This window comes from Peromyscus maniculatus, chromosome 3 (assembly GCF_049852395.1).
Source record: "Peromyscus maniculatus bairdii isolate BWxNUB_F1_BW_parent chromosome 3, HU_Pman_BW_mat_3.1, whole genome shotgun sequence".
NCBI classification, from domain to species: domain Eukaryota; kingdom Metazoa; phylum Chordata; class Mammalia; order Rodentia; family Cricetidae; genus Peromyscus; species Peromyscus maniculatus.
In genome coordinates this window covers 32850757-32870262 of record NC_134854.1, presented here as the reverse complement: position 1 = coordinate 32870262, position 19506 = coordinate 32850757, and the positions used below count along the sequence as shown (strand labels likewise).

The 19506-nt window shown below is 33.9% G+C and overlaps 1 protein-coding gene across 7 annotated transcripts in view; it reads right to left on the bottom strand.

Annotated features, from left to right (window-relative positions):
- The window catches only part of Pclo (piccolo presynaptic cytomatrix protein), a 341169-nt gene that overhangs the window by 129662 nt on the left and 192001 nt on the right, over positions 1-19506 (bottom strand). For 5 of the 7 annotated variants that reach the window (XM_076566313.1, XM_042272921.2, XM_042272923.2 and 2 more), the window contains exons 7-9: positions 12992-15179; positions 8360-8535; positions 4132-4222 (exon numbers count right to left, since the gene is read on the bottom strand). In XM_076566313.1, coding sequence (XP_076422428.1) covers positions 4132-4222; positions 8360-8535; positions 12992-15179 — 2455 coding nt within the window. The remainder of the gene's footprint in view (positions 1-4131; positions 4223-8359; positions 8536-12991; positions 15180-19506) is intronic. The other 2 variants (XM_042272922.2, XM_076566310.1) reach the window with 1 other exon arrangement.

Genomic DNA, 19506 nt, shown 5'->3' with positions numbered 1-19506 from the left:
TACTTGCAGTTACTTAGAAAGCATCAAACTCATCTTATTTCCCAAATAAAAAAGATACTTTCAAAATTTAAATGAATGTTAACACTGAATCACAGCCCAGGTCCTTTATTACTCCAAAGTGCATTAGTTACTGTCTCCATTCCATTTCACAGTCTTTGTCTAGTGAACAAAGACTTTCAAAACCACTGTACAATTGTTGAAAATTTCTCTATGTTTGGAAATTCATATGTTCAAAAGTTAAGGAACTACATTTTAGTAGTTAGAATGTTATTTTCACATATTTCTCTTTGTATACTTTACAAAATTATGAATAATGATACAGAAACATATTTGCATGTATATGTTTTGTTCATATAATAAAATGGGTATAAGTATTAAAGTTTTATAAATCTCTTAGCTTTTATCTAAGCTCCCCTAACATTTTTGTAATAATTGATTATAATTTGAACATCTTACTAAACCATGAGGAAAGTGAGAGCCAGGGCTTTCGTGCATTTCTTCTAATCACACAACTAAACATAATAAGGAATGACAGATATTATCACACAAACATACAACTTCATGCATTATGAGGTATAAAAGTATTTGGAAAGGAGATCCAATGGTATGAAAATTTAAAAAACAAGGACAAAAGGCCTATCTCCTGTATTTATATTGCTTTTTAACTACCTTTGTAAATATTTACAGTGTAAGTCCTCAAGATTTGGTTTCAAAAGCCATTCATCATGTCCACTATTCCTGGCAGCTTCAAAGAGCCTTTGTTAGCACATATTATAACTCTGTGTATTTTCTCTGTTATCAAAACAGAATTAAAATATTTATTAAATCATTTGAAATACTAAAATTACTCTGCTTTAAATACATTTCATATGCTTAATAAAATGATTTTACTAAAGAAGAGAGAATGGTGCCACTTGTTCCCATTCTTCAAATCTGTCTCTTTGAGACATAACCAAAGAGAGCTGAATTCTCATGTTTATTTTTATATGCAATCTCTCCTGATGTCACACAGTAGATAGCCTCCAAAAAAACCTGTATAATCTCAAAGAATGAGAAGGATAAAGGCAAAACTCATGTTAGCATCACTCTTAGAGCAGTTTAAGTTGGTGGATCCATGAAAACAACATGGGACCATAAGACTCCACTATCCATATCTTGAGATGATTGACAAGGGGAATGCTATTAACCTATTTTCTCTTTATGCTTCTCTTTTGGCTATATATGTCTGATAAGATATTGTCAGAGACACACAGTATATCTATTTTAAAGGAATTTAGGTAACCAAAATGTTTTCTGCTATAACTAGGAGAATGGGCATGCTACATTTTATTCTTCACTTTGTTGCTCCTATCCTTGGGTTCAGATGTTATCTATGAGTTTGTATAGTGTTTCATTACTATGGAAGCTACCATTCACATTCTTTTTCCCTGAACATGAGATACAAGTAGGGATGGAAAAACTTACTCAGGAAAATTTTATATGTACAGGAAATGACCAGACTATAACAAATAGTTCATCACAATACAGTTAGTGTTCTAGCTTCCATGATCACAAAATCATGGCCAATTTTGTTTCATCTACCTGTGTACTTTTCTCCATACCTAGTTAGTTTTTAAGTAAATTTTAGATATGCTACCATTATTTGTAAATATTTTAGTATGCATCTCAAGAAGATATACTCAATCACAACTAAAGATAAAAAGAACATATTATATTTTTGAAAATGCTCATAGAATAAATGCAAAACATTCCCACACAAACAAAATAACATGGGAAAGAGCTTCCTTTAATCATTAAATAACACACACACACACACACACACAAATACACACATACAAACACACATATACATGCATGTATATATATTTATTTCAAAATATCATGTTATACATAGTAAGTAGATAGTTTTAGCTGTCAAGTTTTCCTGAATTAAAAATAATACAAAATGGTATTCATAATATTATTTACTAAATAATTATAATTTAATTATTATCAACAACCTTATAAGTAAATCATAGCTAGCTTGATCTTGTCAGCACACAAGGACATGTCATAAGGTTGAGCTTTCTCTTTGAAGGTTTGTCTACCTTTAGGCACTGTACAAAGACTATGACATGTGGCTCCTGATTCACAGGTTTATAGATTTAAAATAATCTAGATTCCTAAGGATTTACTGAAAACGTTACAGATTATTTCAAGATATTTAATTGTCCATGAAACTGTGTTCCTTGAGGATAAACAAAACTATACATTTAGTAGTAATTATTAAAGTGTGAATAAAAATAGAAAATATTATATTATTTTAGGAAAATAAAAAAGAAAAGGAAACTTGGATAGTGATAACATGCATTGATTTGAAAAATTAATTTCCAAAAATAATAATTCTTTTCTTCATTATAAAAAAATGAAGGGAAATAAGTTTAGTTTTAACATAGAATATTTATAACAGTAAATTAATAGGATTTATTACTACCATTCTTATAGTTTAGACTTTCTGTAGTTCAAGTAAGACAATAATAAGTTAGAGAAGACAAGGCCGAGAGGAATCATTTGATATGAAATAGAAATAATGACATAAGTAGACAGATACATTGATGCATAACCTATTCATTTATGGAAAATGCTTCAAGATTTCTATTATTTATCCCATAAAAATAATATTAGCATAACCAGAAAACATTATGCAATTTTGATTTATCTTCTGGAAGCAACTGAAATAATTTTCAACAAAAAATAACTTCTACAAATATCTCTTAAAGCACTAATTGGACTCAATATGTAAAATTTTTCTAAAAAATGAAAATCAAATCTAAATATATACTACAACTATAGAATGCATTTTATAAGAATGAAGTGAGGAAAAACAGAGCACTTAGGATTTAAATATTTCCCTTGTATTTTTAACCTGAACAGCAATATATACATAAAGTTAAAATATCTTTCTTTGGTACAAGAAAAATACCCATCTTAACAGGAAAACAATGCTAGACTTTGAAGTGACAATTATTCTGTGGAAACAGAGAGCAGACCATTCCTCATTGTACAATCAAGTGTCAAAGTCTGCAATAAAATTGCAGCTGAGGAGACAAGAGCCTTCCTGAGTCACCATGAAAACAAACAAAGTGAAAGAAGTGTGTGCACCATGTTAGATCTACCTCTGTACAGAGAGCACAACAATGTCTTTAAAATATTACCAGTATTTTCTGTTTGTATTGAGGGAATGTGAAACACAGATAGTGTGCAGTAATTGAGGAAGAATGCAAGAAATAACGAGGGTATATTTCATCAACTTGAAAAATTTATTTTATCTCATACTTCAAATAATGAAAATTTGTAATATGAATGTTTCATAATTTTTAAGCATTTTAGGTCTAGGAAATACAAAGAAATACAAAAATATTTATGCTAGAAGAGATGTAGAAACCATGACAATGAAATACAGTGTGAGCTCTAGATTGTATCTTGAGGCAGTAGATAAAATAATTGATTAGTGGAGAATCTCAAAATTTGGGTAAAACTCACAGCTATTTTAATTTATATCCATGTTGATTTTCTTGGGTTGATTTATGCTAGATTTCTGTCAACATTAGGAAAGCTGGTCAAAGAATGGGCAATACAGCACTCTGGACCATTTTCTTAAAGCCCGAAGTTATTCCAAAATAAGAAGCTTAGAAAGCCTATTATCAGCTTTGATCTATAAATAGACACAAGTAATCCTAAAGCTCAGCATGATTGTCAGTGTTCACCTCGAATAAATACAGAAGACTCTAATCCTGAAATCTCCAAGCCTTTATACTCAGCAATCATAGTATTCAAGAGAGCAAACCACACTGTAATGTGGTGACCATAATATTTCCTGAAATAGTAATTATGAGCATTGCCAAATCATGCACTGTTAAAAATACGGAAAATGAAGAGAGGATCTGTACCACTTAGTGACTCTTCATGCAAAAATCATGTCATTAATGTTTTTTGTGTTCAAATGAATAGCCTGCTATTTTGGGACATGTGCTAAAATAGATATAAATGGTTGTTTTCTAAAATTCAACGAGTCATTTAAACTGCAATCCAAATACATATGTCAATATGACATTAGAATTAGAAATGATCAGATAGTTCAGTTTGCTTTACCTGAAACTGTGTGGTCCTTAGAGTCTCTGGTTATTTTTATCCTTGCATGAGGAAAGATGTAGTGCATTGTCTTGCCATTCATCTGCAGAATCTAGGACATAGAAGGGATTTGGTAAAAAAAAAAAATACGTTATAAAAACCCTTGAAATACATTATGCAGAACTACACTTGCTCAATTCAAAGCACACCAATTGCATCAATGAAAATATACCAGAAGATTCTTGAGTGATGGCAATTGAAGAATTTATACTCATACTGCATAATGATTAAATCATTTTCTGAGTTTATTATGATGTTTCATTTATAATCAATCACTCTTGAAGATTGACTTGTTTTATTTGGGAAATCAATGTGCATGTATATCTGGTATTCAAGGATGTTTCTGACTACAGTGATATGTACTCATTATTGATGACAATGAATAATTTATATTGAGAAAATCCAGCCCTTGATTTTGCACTTGAAAGTTAGGAAATGGAAAGGCATTCTTAACTTTAAGTAATTATGTGGAATTAGAGGAGAAATCTCAGAATATCCCCTCTTGTCACATCTCCATCACCCTGACTAGGTCGGTGCTAGATTTAAGGTGCTTGAATTTTATTGTGAAATTCCACTGAGGACATCTACTAGATTCTAGTTCAGAATAGTTCTGTCTAAATGAATAAAGACTTTGTTCATGCAAATGCTCCCTGATTCTGTCTTTATATTCAAAGGTTATGTTGCTGATGGAGATATTTCTTATTCCTAAAGCAGAAGGAGCAACACTAAAGCTACTCTTGTGTGTGTGGTTCCCACACTATCACACTAGTGGACTTTGTTTTTTTTTTTGGGGGGGGGTTGTTTTTGTTTGTTAATTTATTCTATGTGTCTTTTACATCATGTATCTTGATCAAATTCATTTCCCAGTTACTTTGCATCAGCCCTCAGCCTTTGCACCTCTCATAAAACAAGACAAAATTTAACAAAAAAAGGAAAAAAATAAAAAAGAAAAAAATTAAAAATCTCATCATAGAAGCTGCATTGTGACATAGTGAGTCTTGCCATAAACCCCTTTGTCCACATATATTTATTTGCAAATGTTCATTGCAAAAAGTCATTGGTCTGGTTTGAGGCCTCTGGAAACTACTACACTATAGGTGCTGGGTCCTACTAGGTCTCTTCCTGGGTATCCTATTGTTGATATTATTCCTTAAAATTGGTGTACACCATCTCACTCTTATTCCAATGATTTTATGACATCATGTATATTTAATGACAATTTAAGTCATTTACTCAATTGGTCAAAATAAACTAAGACAACACTATTTTGCATTTAGGGTTTCTGATTTCTAGATTCTATTGCAGATATAATCATAATGCATAGACTGCATTTTGCAAGAATAGGCAAGCTTCCTAGTGTGTTCATTAGAGTTTTTAGCAGTAAATTGTTATCACATCTTAATCAATATCTGTGATGTTAGGATACTGAATATCTTCATTCCCATGACTGTTTCCTTAGAGTGTCTCCACACAATTCTACAATTTTTAAGACTTTGCGACCAGCATCATGAGTTCACTAAAATATTAAACTTTTATAGTTATGATTGGTATGAATGAGCCAATAGACAGCAGAATCACAATTCAAGGCAAATACCGACAGAGCCTTCTGGAAAATAGACTTACAAGCCATCTGATTTTTGTTTGTTTGTTGGTTTGTTTGTTTTGTATCAAATCAATATTATCAAGAGCATACCAAGGGACACCAGGAAGTTAAGTGATGCACCAAGGTGCTAGACTCTGCTGTTATGGTCTTCTGATGATTCTACATCAACAAGATTGTCACCTGCATGTATACCAGAAAATGCAGTGTTCTTTCCTAACCACAAATATTTTCATGGGCCCAGTCTACATATTCATAAAGTAATTAAATTTGTATAAGCATAGCTGTATTTACACATTCATCCTCTTTGATTTGCACAAATGCTTAATATAGGGTACAGACGTTGGCCTGTTTCCCCACACTATACTGGATACTGCACACTTACATATTAGGGTGTGTAGGGCAGAGAGCTGCTATGTTGTATGTGATCATGATTAAAGACATGACACAGTATATACCAAAGCATAAGGGAAAGAGACTTTCTCCAGTTTTGTAGCAAGATGTCCTATTGCATGAGGGGGCTTATTCATGATAACCTGAATGACCAGTATGCTTAGCAAAGTAACCAGAGTCTAGAGAGAGAGAAAACAATGTTCAGCTGCAAATATACGAAAGAGCATGGCCCCTTCAGAGGAGGTTTATACACCGAAGGCAGGAGCTCCATAGGGTTTGCAGATGACATGCACTTTACTTGACAGTGGGGAATATTGTTATAGCCAATATATAGTGACTTACTTTTGCAACTATCATGTAAAGGATATCGATCCTCTTTATAAAGAAAAACCTTAAAAATAAATAAGATAACATGGTCTATTTATTTCACAAAGAACATTTGGATTTCTCTTGAGAAGTACAAACATTTGAAAGGAAACAAATACTGCTTTGTTAAATTTGTAGTTAATATGACTGTAAATCTAATACTTTTTTTCAGAAATAATCCTATATCCATGTAGTGCTTTGTGTATAAATTTTAACAGAAGACAAATTCATGTTTGAATTAGTCAATTGGATTTTATCCTCTTTCCCCCAGAGCATGTCATGAGAATAATTTCTTGTTCAGGTTTTAAGTAACAGCATCCTCATTTATTAGTATCAAGAGCTAAGTATTACCATTTATTATCAGATATACAAAGAAGTAAATAAAATGAAAATGCCTATAGGCCAAATAAAGTTCTTGATTTAAAGGAGAAAACAGTATTTGAGGTCAAATATCAATACAGGAAAGCATAAACTTAACATGTAATTAAACTTGTAATGCTATATATTTAAGGCATATGCTATCTTCTATATAGAATTTATTTAGAAAACATATAAAGTAAGACACATTACTGGCATAAAAATCAACATGTCTGTTACTTGTTGAAAAGAGGCTATGATTCAGAATGGGCATGCAAGTTTCTGGGGTAGGCTATATTCCCTGTCTTGGCTATTGGGAGTACTTGTATGGCTATTAACTTTATAGTAGTTTATAACTTTATGTGTTTGTCCTTTTGATCATTACATATTATTTTATAATTCACTGGATATTAATGCAAAGGTTCATTTGAAAATGTAAGACTTCTATTAGCAATAAAATACATTACGATTGTTACATTCATTAACAAGGATCTTTATGCTTCTATTTTTTGAACTAGCCAGAATTTTATGAAACAAACTACAATAAACCCTTCCTGCATTGTTTTTGCATTACACTAGTCTGTAAGTACATATTTAAGATATGATGCACTATGTCCTCAGTCAAAGTTACTGATTTGTATATGTCAATATCAGAAAATTAAAAACAAAATGTCATTTGCAATACATATATTTCATCTAAGTAGAACAGAACATAATTTTCAAAATTTAAAGGAATAGATACAGATGACCTCACTATATTCTCAAATAACATTAGGTAATAATTTAATTGAAGAACTCTTGAGTATCCAGGGAACCGTATTTGATGGCAAGGGGAATTTTAGAATTGTGGTTTCTATAGCAGGTGTTATTATGATTTTGTTAACATATTTAACATTGCATTGACTTTGTCCAGGCTTTTAGGGAGTACTAAGCTACAGAGACCCAGACAGCCAATAAATAATAATTATATTTGTTTCATTATCATGGACATTCCAAGCTAAATCTTTATGATGAGTTGTAACATAACTATAATGTTAAGAGCAACAAGAAGATAAAATTCAATACAATCTATGTTAAAATACAAAATAAAGAAAAGTATGTAGACATTTAGTCAATATAACCCTAAAGAAGAGTGTGTTAAAAACAAGAAAAGGGAGTGTTTACTCATATATATCTATACTGCACAATGTTCTTGCAACCTCTTCATTAGCCCATGCATTTTCCTTTTATTCAGTACCAGAGATGGTTTATCCATACAATAATCATCTATTGCATGAATGAATCATTCAAATTGTCCAGTAGAAGCATCAAAATGTCCATCAAATTAATAAAATAAAGTACTTTCTTCATTAAATTACTGAAAGGAAACAATCTTGAACTTGATTGGCAAATATTTAGGTTAACAGACTCGTCTATTTTAGAACCAAATCTTTTTGCTAACAAGTTCAAGAGACTGCAAAATTTCACACTTACTTGCTCTTGATGTTGACTGAGGGGTCTAGAGTGAACCAATCTTTCTGGCAGTTTCCGGTCCAGACCATGGCCATTTTCCAACCGAGACTCCCTGGGTTTATCAAACCAATCCGTTTCCTCCCGACGTAAGTGATAGGCTTTGGAGACCAAGGAAACATCATACATTGCAACCGCAACTAATACAGGTGATAGAGGGAAGCAAATGGTCTGCAGTATTAGCATGCATTGGGCTTGTTGACCATAGCATGCATTTCAGACATAACTCCCATCAGAGCTAGAAACATTTCCAATAGTATCTACAGATTTTCATACAACAGAATAATCTAAAGAAAAAGAGGCACATGAATGCACAACATCTCATAGTAAAATAAAACAACACAAAATTACATTTTAAATCAGTATAAATAAAATTTCAATGACAATCAATCAATCAATCAATAAATAAAAGTATATAAGAATAATTTTGGTCAACTTAAGTTCATCAGTTCCCACTTAGAAACCTTACCCTACAACCCACCATGTATGACCGAAAGTCAACAGGAAAGGCACTATGTGCACATGCTGTGTTTCTTAACTTTCCACTTTTGTATAATCAAGCAGCCACATATGGCTTCTGGTTTTAACACCAAATGAATATATATTTTTGAAAGTATAACATTTCTTTGACAATCATAAGTAAACAAAAGCATTTAATGCTAAGATACCCTATATTTCATTGCTAGAAATACGTATACTACAAGATCATTATAGCTTAATAATAAAACCATATCTAAAATTGGTATGTATGTGAGAATCTTTAATATAAATAAAATTATAATTATCTGAATTTTAACACTAAATTAGACATTTGACAATTACTTTTTATTAACTTACCAATATGATAAAACTTGATAGTATATTTTGCAATTTTAATCACATTTAAAGCATTCAAATACAAATTTAAAAATTTCACCTAGTCATATCAGTACTTTCCAGGTTTCTTTAGGGTATTGCAAAGTGACTAAAACTTACATTTTACAGAATGGCTAATACTGGACTTAGCATAAATTGCTTCTTCTTTACATTCCTTCGCTATGTTCTTATCCCACCTCAGTTAATAGCCTTCGGAAACAATATATTGTAGTTTCTCAAATGTCAATGAAAGGACCTGTTCCCTTGCTCAACCTGATACATCATGATTTCAATATATTATGTTCTTGAAATGGCAGCTTCTAAAATGTCACAGATTGAGCTCTTCTCTCTATCTTGTTCAAGGTAGCTTTTGTGTCTACTTTATCCTTAAGACTTTCTCCAGAGAGTGCCTTTTCCAGTATTTATTGGATGGTAGGGTTAGACAGTCAGTGTGTGCACCACTGCTCGGGTGCACATCTGTAGCCTTGCACACCACTGGCCCTCAGTCACACAACCTCTCCCATGTAAACATGGAATGTGAGGCGACATAGCACTGTTTCACCAATTTCAGACCTGATGCTTGGATTGCGGCTACATATACTCTTAACCGATTTGCCTATTAGACTAGTAGTTGCTTGAAGAGGAAATTCATATCTCTTTTGTTATTTTCTCCTCTTAGAATTTTTTCCTCCATCTTATTTGGAGCATAGTGTTTAATAAATTTTTGTGTTAAGCATAGAGTTATTTGTCATCATCAAAAGAAAGAAGCTAAATATCATAGTTATGATAGTTTTAGATAAATAACTTGTCCTTATACCTAATTTATAGATATTCAATATTTTTTTCACAGTCTACTGGATAATTATTTTGGTAAACCACAGTACTAATTTGAAGTTGAGTGAATAAATTTACAAAATTATTCAGTATAACGACTATTGATAAATAAAAAAATAAACAAGAGAGTCATCAGTCTGTGAACTTAGTAGATTATATTTAATCTCCCTTAGGTGAAAATAATTTTGTATAGGTATTACATATATTTATCATTCATTTTTAATTTTTTTAAAAAAAAGAAAGTAATGATTCATCATGTTTTCAACATGTGGTTATCCTGAATAGTATAGACTTTCATTTGAATATTTAACTTCTCTAATTGCCTTTCAAATGCAACTGTTTAAATGTGTTTTAGGAGGTTTTAGATATTACAAATATGACAGAACCTCAACCAGATCCAGGATTTTGTCAGTTTATCTCTAATTCTGATGACCTGTTTTGATTTTTGTTATTTCTACTACTATTTCCATATGTAACTGAATGGAAAAGATATGCATCTTTTTTTTTTTTTATAGGATGCAGAGTCAATCTAAGGCACCCAGATTGAGTGACTCTGTCTTCCTCATGAAGTGCCAGGTATGCAGGGTTATCTATTCCTAATAGCTTGTGTTTGATCTGCTGTAGTGGAACCACATTACAAATGAATTTTATAAAATGTAACATATATGTTCTATGCTGATGCAAATAATTTGCTTTTATATCACTAGGAAACTTCATGTATTTGTATAAAATACAAACAATGAAAATATGTAACATTTTATTGTGCATGTATTTTAAAGATATCCAGTACAATGCAATTACAAAGTTACTAACATAATTCAATTTGTTATAGCCATTTACCTAATTCTGTATTGATATTCTTTATTAGTGAATGAGTTTTGTCTACTTCATTTTAAAATATATTTTAGTTCTTAAATTTCCCTCCAATTGTTTTTTCAGTTGGGCACAATCTTTATTCGCCTTACTACTGTGTAGGGTATGTGCTATCTTATCATGTTGGCATCAAATAGGAATTCAGTCAGTGATTACTACTATACACAAAATTCTAGAAATAAAAAGGACTTGGTTAATTTAATTTGTGTGGAATCAAATAAATGCCACATTTGGGACTAGTTACAAACATTTACATCTCTAACACCAAGTTAAAGACACATTTCTGAGGAATAACCCCATTTGTCAAAATCTTTCTAGGTAACTGTCACCTTTGTGCACATATCCTTTAGGTATTGAGTTGCTCTGTAATTCCAAGAGTTCTTGTTTTATTTTTACAGATATGGCCATTGAATGGCTTCTTAATCCTTTTCAGTGTCATTCTACATGTATACAATGAGTATCAAATATGTACTAGACTAAAAGAACAACTTTTTCCACATAGTATCATAATTCCAGGTAAGCTAAATGGATTAATTAAAATATTAGCCTAGTACAGATATACACAAATGAAATGTTTTACTCAAATAACAAACTGTCAATAAAAATGGTCAACCAATCACCTGTAATGAGAAAAAACAGGTTTGAAAGAAACTTGGTGATCAGAACTTCATGAGCAACATAAATGGTTCTTTTACCTCAGGCCCACAGACCTCCCTCTTCAGTTCATCAAACAGTCTATATTTCAGTTTCTAAAATCATATCTGTGTCTACATACAGAATAAAAAAAGAAAATGCTCTTTATGAAAACACATTTTAATGTGAGTTTTTAACTGAGCAAGTTAAATACAAATGGGAGGATATTCTCATCAGTTTGGTATTTTTTTAGTATCTAAATTAATGAAATAATATTTTTATGTGTTTAGACATGTTTTATTTCCAGAGCTTCAGCCCCACATATATTCAAACACAAACCAATATACAGGATGGGTACAGTGGCTCATGTCTTTGATAGTGAGTCACCATAAATCTGAAGCTAGTCTGACCTGTATAATGAGTTCCAGGCCTGCATGGGCTACAGAATAGGATCTATCTAAAAAATTTAATAAAATAAATAAAAATATATATCTAACATCATAGACTTCACAAAATAATTTTGAAAATCTTTTTATTTCTATAAGAATTTCCACTTTAAAGCAACTTTAGTATAGTATGTACTTGCTCAACCAAAAAAGTAGCAAGACACTTTGGGGCAAAAAGGAAAGGCAAGGAAATGCCAAAGGGGTACAGCAGGAAGGACTAGACTCCAGGGCACATCAGGAGGCCAGACTCCAGACGGCTATACCTGCAAAAGCAGTCCATGTATTTCTGCAGTTTGAACAGAATGTTTTATATATACTGGAAAATTATTTTAATATCTTAGAGTTAAACTTTCTAATGTATAACAATAAGTGTATAAAATTGTCAGTAATAATTTTCATAATAAAGGAGGATGAAACACATCTATTCAATGAGAATGATAAAATTCTACATTATACTGATGTCAAGGTGTTGCAAAAGCTCTCCGCAACAGAACAAGCTCTGATGAAGCAAACACTCATCTCCATTCAATGTAGAATCAAATACTATTACTGAATGGCTCTAACCCTTAGTGATTTTAGTAAAATTTATTAAATATGTCAAAATATATTTTTGAAGTGGAAAGAACCATACAATGAAAATCTTCCCAGTTATATATTTTAAGGATGACCATATTTTATTGATAGAATTATGTAATATTTGTTTAAAAATGATACACAAAACAAATCAAGCCAACATCAAGAAACAGACTAAAATAATAAACTAAAAATAATCAAAGAGAAACATGCCACTGAATCTACATACAAGAAGTATACATACAAGAAATAAAACGGAAATAAACATGCACAAGTTGCACCAAGAAAGATGAACTGCATCCTTGGAGAAAGAAAATCAAACATGCAGAAAGGTACGAGTTTGAGTTTTGAGAGTAACACGGTAGTTTGAGGCCCCATTTACCTTCACTGTCAGACATAGCATGTTGGAAGTCATCCATGATGAATGCTATGTCACGGTCATACCCCCGTGTCCGTGACTCTTCTCTCATGTGTTGCTGAACTTCGGGTAATGAGTGACTTGATCCAAACTGATCCCTTGTGTCTGCAGATATGGGGGGCAAAGGTCCAGCTGCAGCCCTGGCCATTCCCATTGGTTGGCCAACAGGACTGAGTGGACTTTCTTCTTCTGAATTTTGGGCCACAATTGGTATTCTTCCTCTACTTTGGCTGATTGGTAAGCTGGTGGGCTTAGTTCTGGAAGAAGATGATGAATGGCCAAAGGAGACATCAAGAGCTTCAGCCTCTTGAGCTTTCAGTCTTAGAGATGAGCTGGAAGATTCCCTCTTAATGGATAAATCAAGCCCATAGACAGAGGAAGGTCTAGAGGAAGGTCTGGACCTGCTCCCACTACTGTATGGCTTATCTGCTTCATCCTGGAGTGCTGACCTGATGGTATTTCCTAATGTGCCTAGTCCTGACCCAAGTGATGAGCCCATAAATTTTTGTTGATCTGTAATATTTTTTCTGAGGCCAAATGTTATATCATCTTGAAGAAGCCTTGCCCTAGAAGAAATGCCACCAATAGATGAAGTGCTGGAAGTCATATAACTTGGATAATCAGGTTCAAGATCTCTACTTTCTTGAATAGGTGAAAACTTTGACATTTTAGGGTCAATTAATGATTTCTTGTGCTTTGATTGCTTTTGGTAAAGTATGGCTGCTGGTAATTGTTTGGCTGCTTGCTTTTCAAGGGTGAGTCTACTGATGCTATACTTCTCAGACTTGGGAAAGTGTCTATAGCCAGTATCAGCATGGTAATAATGTGAAAGACCAGCAAGGTGATCTAGGCTCTCTGTCCCTCTACGGAATTCTTGCTTAATCTGCTGTTTCAGAAGCTTTAACTCATACGGGTCCTCCATCGGGTCCTCCTCTGCTTTCACATAGCTATGCAGTCTTGAGGAAGTCTGCAAAGGTGCCAGGAAATCTGTCACTTCCTGAGACCGCCGTGTCTCAGTGGTTCTAAGGAGACGGTCTGTTTTGGACAGATCTTTTTCATGAAGACTGAATGCTGTGCTCAGTGCTGCTGTCCCTTTGGTGATCTCTCCAATGTCATCTATTAGGACATAATTCCTGGAAGTGTGGTGGTCGATGTCTGCATAGAAAGAGTCTGCAGATATGCTTGATATTGGACTGCTCACCATGCTGCTTCTTTCCTCCAAACCTATTCTCAAATCCAAACTATTGTACTTGCTCCCAAGATGGGAGACCGCATACGTATTATCAGAAGAAACAGGAGCGATCATCAGGGGTTGGTTGCGAATCACTTCATAGTTGGAAGTTATCTTAGGTTCCAAATACAGTGTTGTTTGCCGAGGCTTCTGTTGTATCACCATCATCTGTGATGGTAGTTGATAGGATGTTTGTGGACTCGGAGTAGGTTGAGCTTGAGGTGTGAAGGACATGGTTGCCACCGCTTGGAAGGTTGGTTGAGTCTGGTAAGGTGAGACTTGCTGATGGTACAATGTCTGCTGTTGGAAATGAGATTGTTGAGTATACGGGGTGGGTGCTTGGGTGGGAAGAGCAGGCGATGAGTACTGGTATTGTGTGTAAGGACTGGTTGGAGGAACCAGCTGAGCTTCGGTTTGCGTTTGTGGTGGTATGAACTGGCTGAATTCAGTTTGAGGAGCTGTCCTTGGTCGCTCAATGCCGTGCTGACTTTCTATTCGGCTTGGTCTGGTGCTGCTGACCTCACTGTCAGACATGTAATCGCGGTCCTCCGCTACCCCCTGCAGGTAAGCACGCTCTCTCTTTTCTCTCTCCTTCAGTAATGCTTCTTTTCTCCTGTTGATTCCCATTTCCAGATACCGCAGCTTGGCATCAATCTCCTTTTCTTCTTCATCAAGTTCTGCTTGCTTCTTTCTAAGCTTGGCAGACTCCCTTTCCACGAGGTCAAGCTCTCGGTCTATGTCCTGGAGAATCTTGGCTCGAGCCATGGTATTGGTTCTGCACATTCTTCTCCTGGATGCAGTGCCCATTGTGCTGTAGGTCGGCTGTGTTCCGGTGGATGCCTCCTCAGGAGGGGGATTTGGCAGTGTTCTCTTCACTTTTTTCTGGGACCCAGAGGCGGTTGTGGTTTGGGAACCTTTAGTCTACAAATTAAGTAAACAAAACATAGTATTTTACTATCAAATAAGAAAATAAAGGCCAAAAACAAACTATATAAATTCCATTTGAATGTTACACTGCAGTATTATAGCATAGCAAAATCAAAATTTCACCTATATTTCAAAAGTTGATCACAAATCAGTGAAATTTTTTCTTTGTAAATTAATTTATAATCATAATGTCTGTAACATTTGAGGGGAGTATTTAACTCAGGGCAAACTCTTATGCAAGCTCACATTTTAGTTTCGCTCTTAGAAGAACTCTTTGCACACTTATTTTCAGTTCAAGTTATTAAAAATAAGATTGTTTACTTAATCTATGCTCAAGGTAACTGTGTTGCTCATCTGAAATGCCATATACTGTTGTTGGAGATCTATGTCTAACTTTTTTGTTTCACCTTGTACATATCTCACAATTGCCAATATTTCTACAATTATTTGGATTCCCATGCCCTTTAAATTTTGGTATTCTTTAGCAACTCTACCTTCTTCCAAGTGTTTTTTTTTTATCAACTTTATAAAAGTAAAAATAATTGACTGCAATAAAAGTTTATTGGAGCTATTTTCAATCAGGTAAAGCAATAAATGTTTAGAATAGCAAGTGAAGTACTTTTTGTTTAATTTCACTAATTTGACATAAACTTGTTTTCTGATGGGGGAAGCCTTGAGAATTATAAAATTAGAGACATGAGAGATCACTGTGTAGTTACAATACCCTGATGCTCTTAAAGCTGTCTGTGTGTTAAACAGCAGCATGCTCAAGCTGAGCTTAGTCTCTGCTGTTCTCTTCCACTTCTTTAGAAGATGCCATTTTCCTTTCTCTCTTCAGCAATCCAAAGGCAATTCCTACCTACCCTTCAGTCACCAAATACATAGGACATGAATAGATGATACACGTCTCTATGAGCTTTGGAAATAAAATCTCATTTCCTTATTTATTGTCATAGTGATTATAAATTGGTCCTTATTAACTAAGTCGTATTTGTCTAGGCCCCTGTACTTTTGGTGCTTTCAAACATCATTTCATAGTCCACTTCCTTCACCTTTTGTTTTTTTTTTAATTAAGAAATTTTTTATTCATTTTACATAACAATCACAGATCTACCTCTTCCCTCCTCCCATCCCTCCTGCCTCCCCCCTCCACACCCATTTTTCAATCAAGTCCACTCATTCATTTGTTTATCCCTTTGGGGAAAACGTTAGTTCTCAATGTGCTGACCTTGACATAAATGTAATGATTGTCAGCACATTACTCATTCTTTTATCCACTGGAATATTGAGATAGAAGTTGTGTCTTTAAAGATTCATAAAGACTTCTAAAAGCATACTTTTCATTCAAGTAAGCAAAAATTGAGTCTAATGTTCCAAGTCCAGGCTTGCTATATTCTAATATGTCAGACAGCAAGAACCTTGATCTTGGAAAAGAGAGTAGGTCATATTCTGAATGTGTTAGGTTAGGGAAGGTAAGCACTGAAGGTTATACTGTCTAACAAAGAATGGCAAAAAATTGTTTTCTTGAACACTTTTTTCTTACATACTGGTGTTGCAATACTGAGTCAGAGTGAGTCGTCAGAATGAGTCATCCTTTCTGCCTTGTAGATAGACAATAGCAATGGATAGGTCAATGTTTATTCACTTTTCATTCCTTAAACAAAAGATGGGATTATCTTCTTTGAATATAACTACCTTCAGTGTGCAATTTGAAAAGAACTGATTGTCATTTCTAAGTATAGCCTTGCCAAGGACTTCTTGAGCTTTTCACCACTGTTATGGTTTTTATAGAATATTGTTGCCACTGGTTACATTTAAACTGTTGGGAGAACATAAAGTAAGTCTCGTAGGAAAGTTACACAGGGATGAAAATGAGAGGTCATCTGGAAAATAAACAAGGTCATGGACTCCATACCACTCAGGGCACAAAACTATGTCAGTGAAGCAGCTTAGGATGTGATGGAAGGAAATGAAGGGGAAGTGAAACATTGTGCTAAGTGAATAAGTCCCGTCTGTTAAGCTTTAGGTTTCTTTCATAAAATATGGAGGCCCACTGTCAAGACATCTGTTTTGTTTTTCATCAGAAATAGGAATGTCCATTAAATTTTTGGTCTTCAATTTAAATGAATTCATAACATAATCAATATCTGAGAAACCAAAGTTTTGGGGTGCATGTCAGTTATGGATCACTGATCTAAAGAAGACTGTTCAGGCTTATGGGAAACACCCACTGAGATGCCATTCTAGGGTGGGGAAAACGTAACCGTAGATGGTTGAAACAAGCCCAGAGGCCATAGATTATAAAGAATGAAGGAAGACATGGGGGGAATAAAATGGCCTTCAAGGTAAGTCCTACAACTTTACTAACTTGTTGAGTTTTCTTCATCATTTAGCTAACTCTGAAATAGGATCCTTTAGAGATTTTTCCTTCTACATTACACAATTTCCCCTTGTATTTTTGCCAATTTTATGAGAAAGATTATTTCAACTACTCTGGTTCACAGATTTCTGGCAGATACACATATGTGCAGTGACTCTAAACTGTAAAATCATTAAATATGGAGATTTAAATTTAAGTGTGTATGGTTGAGTGTGTATTTGTTTTGGCACTGAATGGTATTCTAAGAGAGAAGAAACATATTTTTTTTTTCAAAAAGTTGAACAAGCTAAATTTATGCAACAACTATTGTTTAAAGTCATAAATGCCAGAACAAAATTATTCAATAATTATATATATGACAAAACTCAGTTTTAAAATCTCTTCAAAGAGTTGCTATACATAAGTATAGAATGGGATGAGAGAGAGCAGTTTGAACTGCTCAAAGTCCAGTACAGTGACATCTGCTTGGGGCCCTGGCATCTTGGAGACTGAAGCACAAGAATCGTGTGTTTGGGGACAACACAAACCAAAGCTACAACGACAAAAAACCTTCTACCTATAAAAACATCATACACTGGAAAGCTTTTTTTTAGGAAATTGTATGAAGAAATTACTTCAAGAGTTTAGCATGACTTGATCCTTACACATTACACAAGATGCTTACATGTGCAGTTTTTATGTTTCTGTTTCAGTTAAAAATAAATACAAATCAAATTACAGGGTAAAGGAGAAGCATTGTTGTGTACAGTACTTGCCATGAAAGCATGAGGATCTGAACTTGAACTCTGAGAAACTAAATAAAAAGCTGCTCATGAGCAAGAGCTTATAACCTAAGCACCGAGGAAACAGAGACAGGTGAACCCCTGGGCCCCTGGGGTTTCCTGGCAAACCGCTCTAGCTGGGTCAGTGAGCTCTAGGTTCTGCAATAGAGCTTGCTTAACAAATAAGATGAAGAGTAACTGGGAACACATACAACGTTGACCTGTAGCCTACACACACACACACACACACACACACACACACACACACACACACACACACATGCACACATACACTACACTGTTGCACTACTACTTTCTTGGTTAGCTCTTGGTGTCAATATCTGAGATGTAAAGGTGAACTATCATTATATCATTTGAAAGACAAAGCAATGTATGTCTCATTTTATAAACATATAAATAAATATTTATCATGATAGTTATACTGTGTCTTGACTTTGCAGGTTTGTTTTCTATGTTAAAGAGGAGAGATTTCTATGAAGTGCTTTTTTTCTTTTAAAAGACAGAGCAGATTTATGTTAAACACTACAAGCCAACCAAAACTGCTGATAAACAAGATATTTTGAGAATGTAAAGGTAGAATTTTCTAGAGAAAACATACTCTCTTTTATGTTGGTCCATGTAACATGCCAGTGAGTTAAAAGATCATATAGAGGATTGGGCCCCAAAATAAAGTTTTATTATCAGTTTGGGAAAGGAAAATATAACAGATATAACAAATTCAGGGTAAAAAAAATGGATGAGTTTTAAGCAGATATATATATATATATATATATATATATATATATATATATATATATATTACATATATATTCTATTGGGGGGAAATGTATAAAGTACAAATTTTCAGGGAAATGGCGAGGATCATCTGGCTTCATTATCAGCTGGTAATGCAACAGGCCCTATGAGTAGAATCGGATCAGTGACTTCTTGATACAAGCTTGGAGAGGAAAACTGGAAAAATAAATAAATGTATGGGGAACTACAATACAAAACTTTGAAATCTGTGTTTATATTAAAATCTCAAACCCTCTGTGTCATTCTCTTTCAGGCTGCAAAGGCAACCCTGGTTATTACATCAAGGTTAAGTTACCCACCCAGGAACATATGAAATGCAGGGCAAACCATCAGAGTGTCAGTATTCAGTCACTGGCTCTGGCTT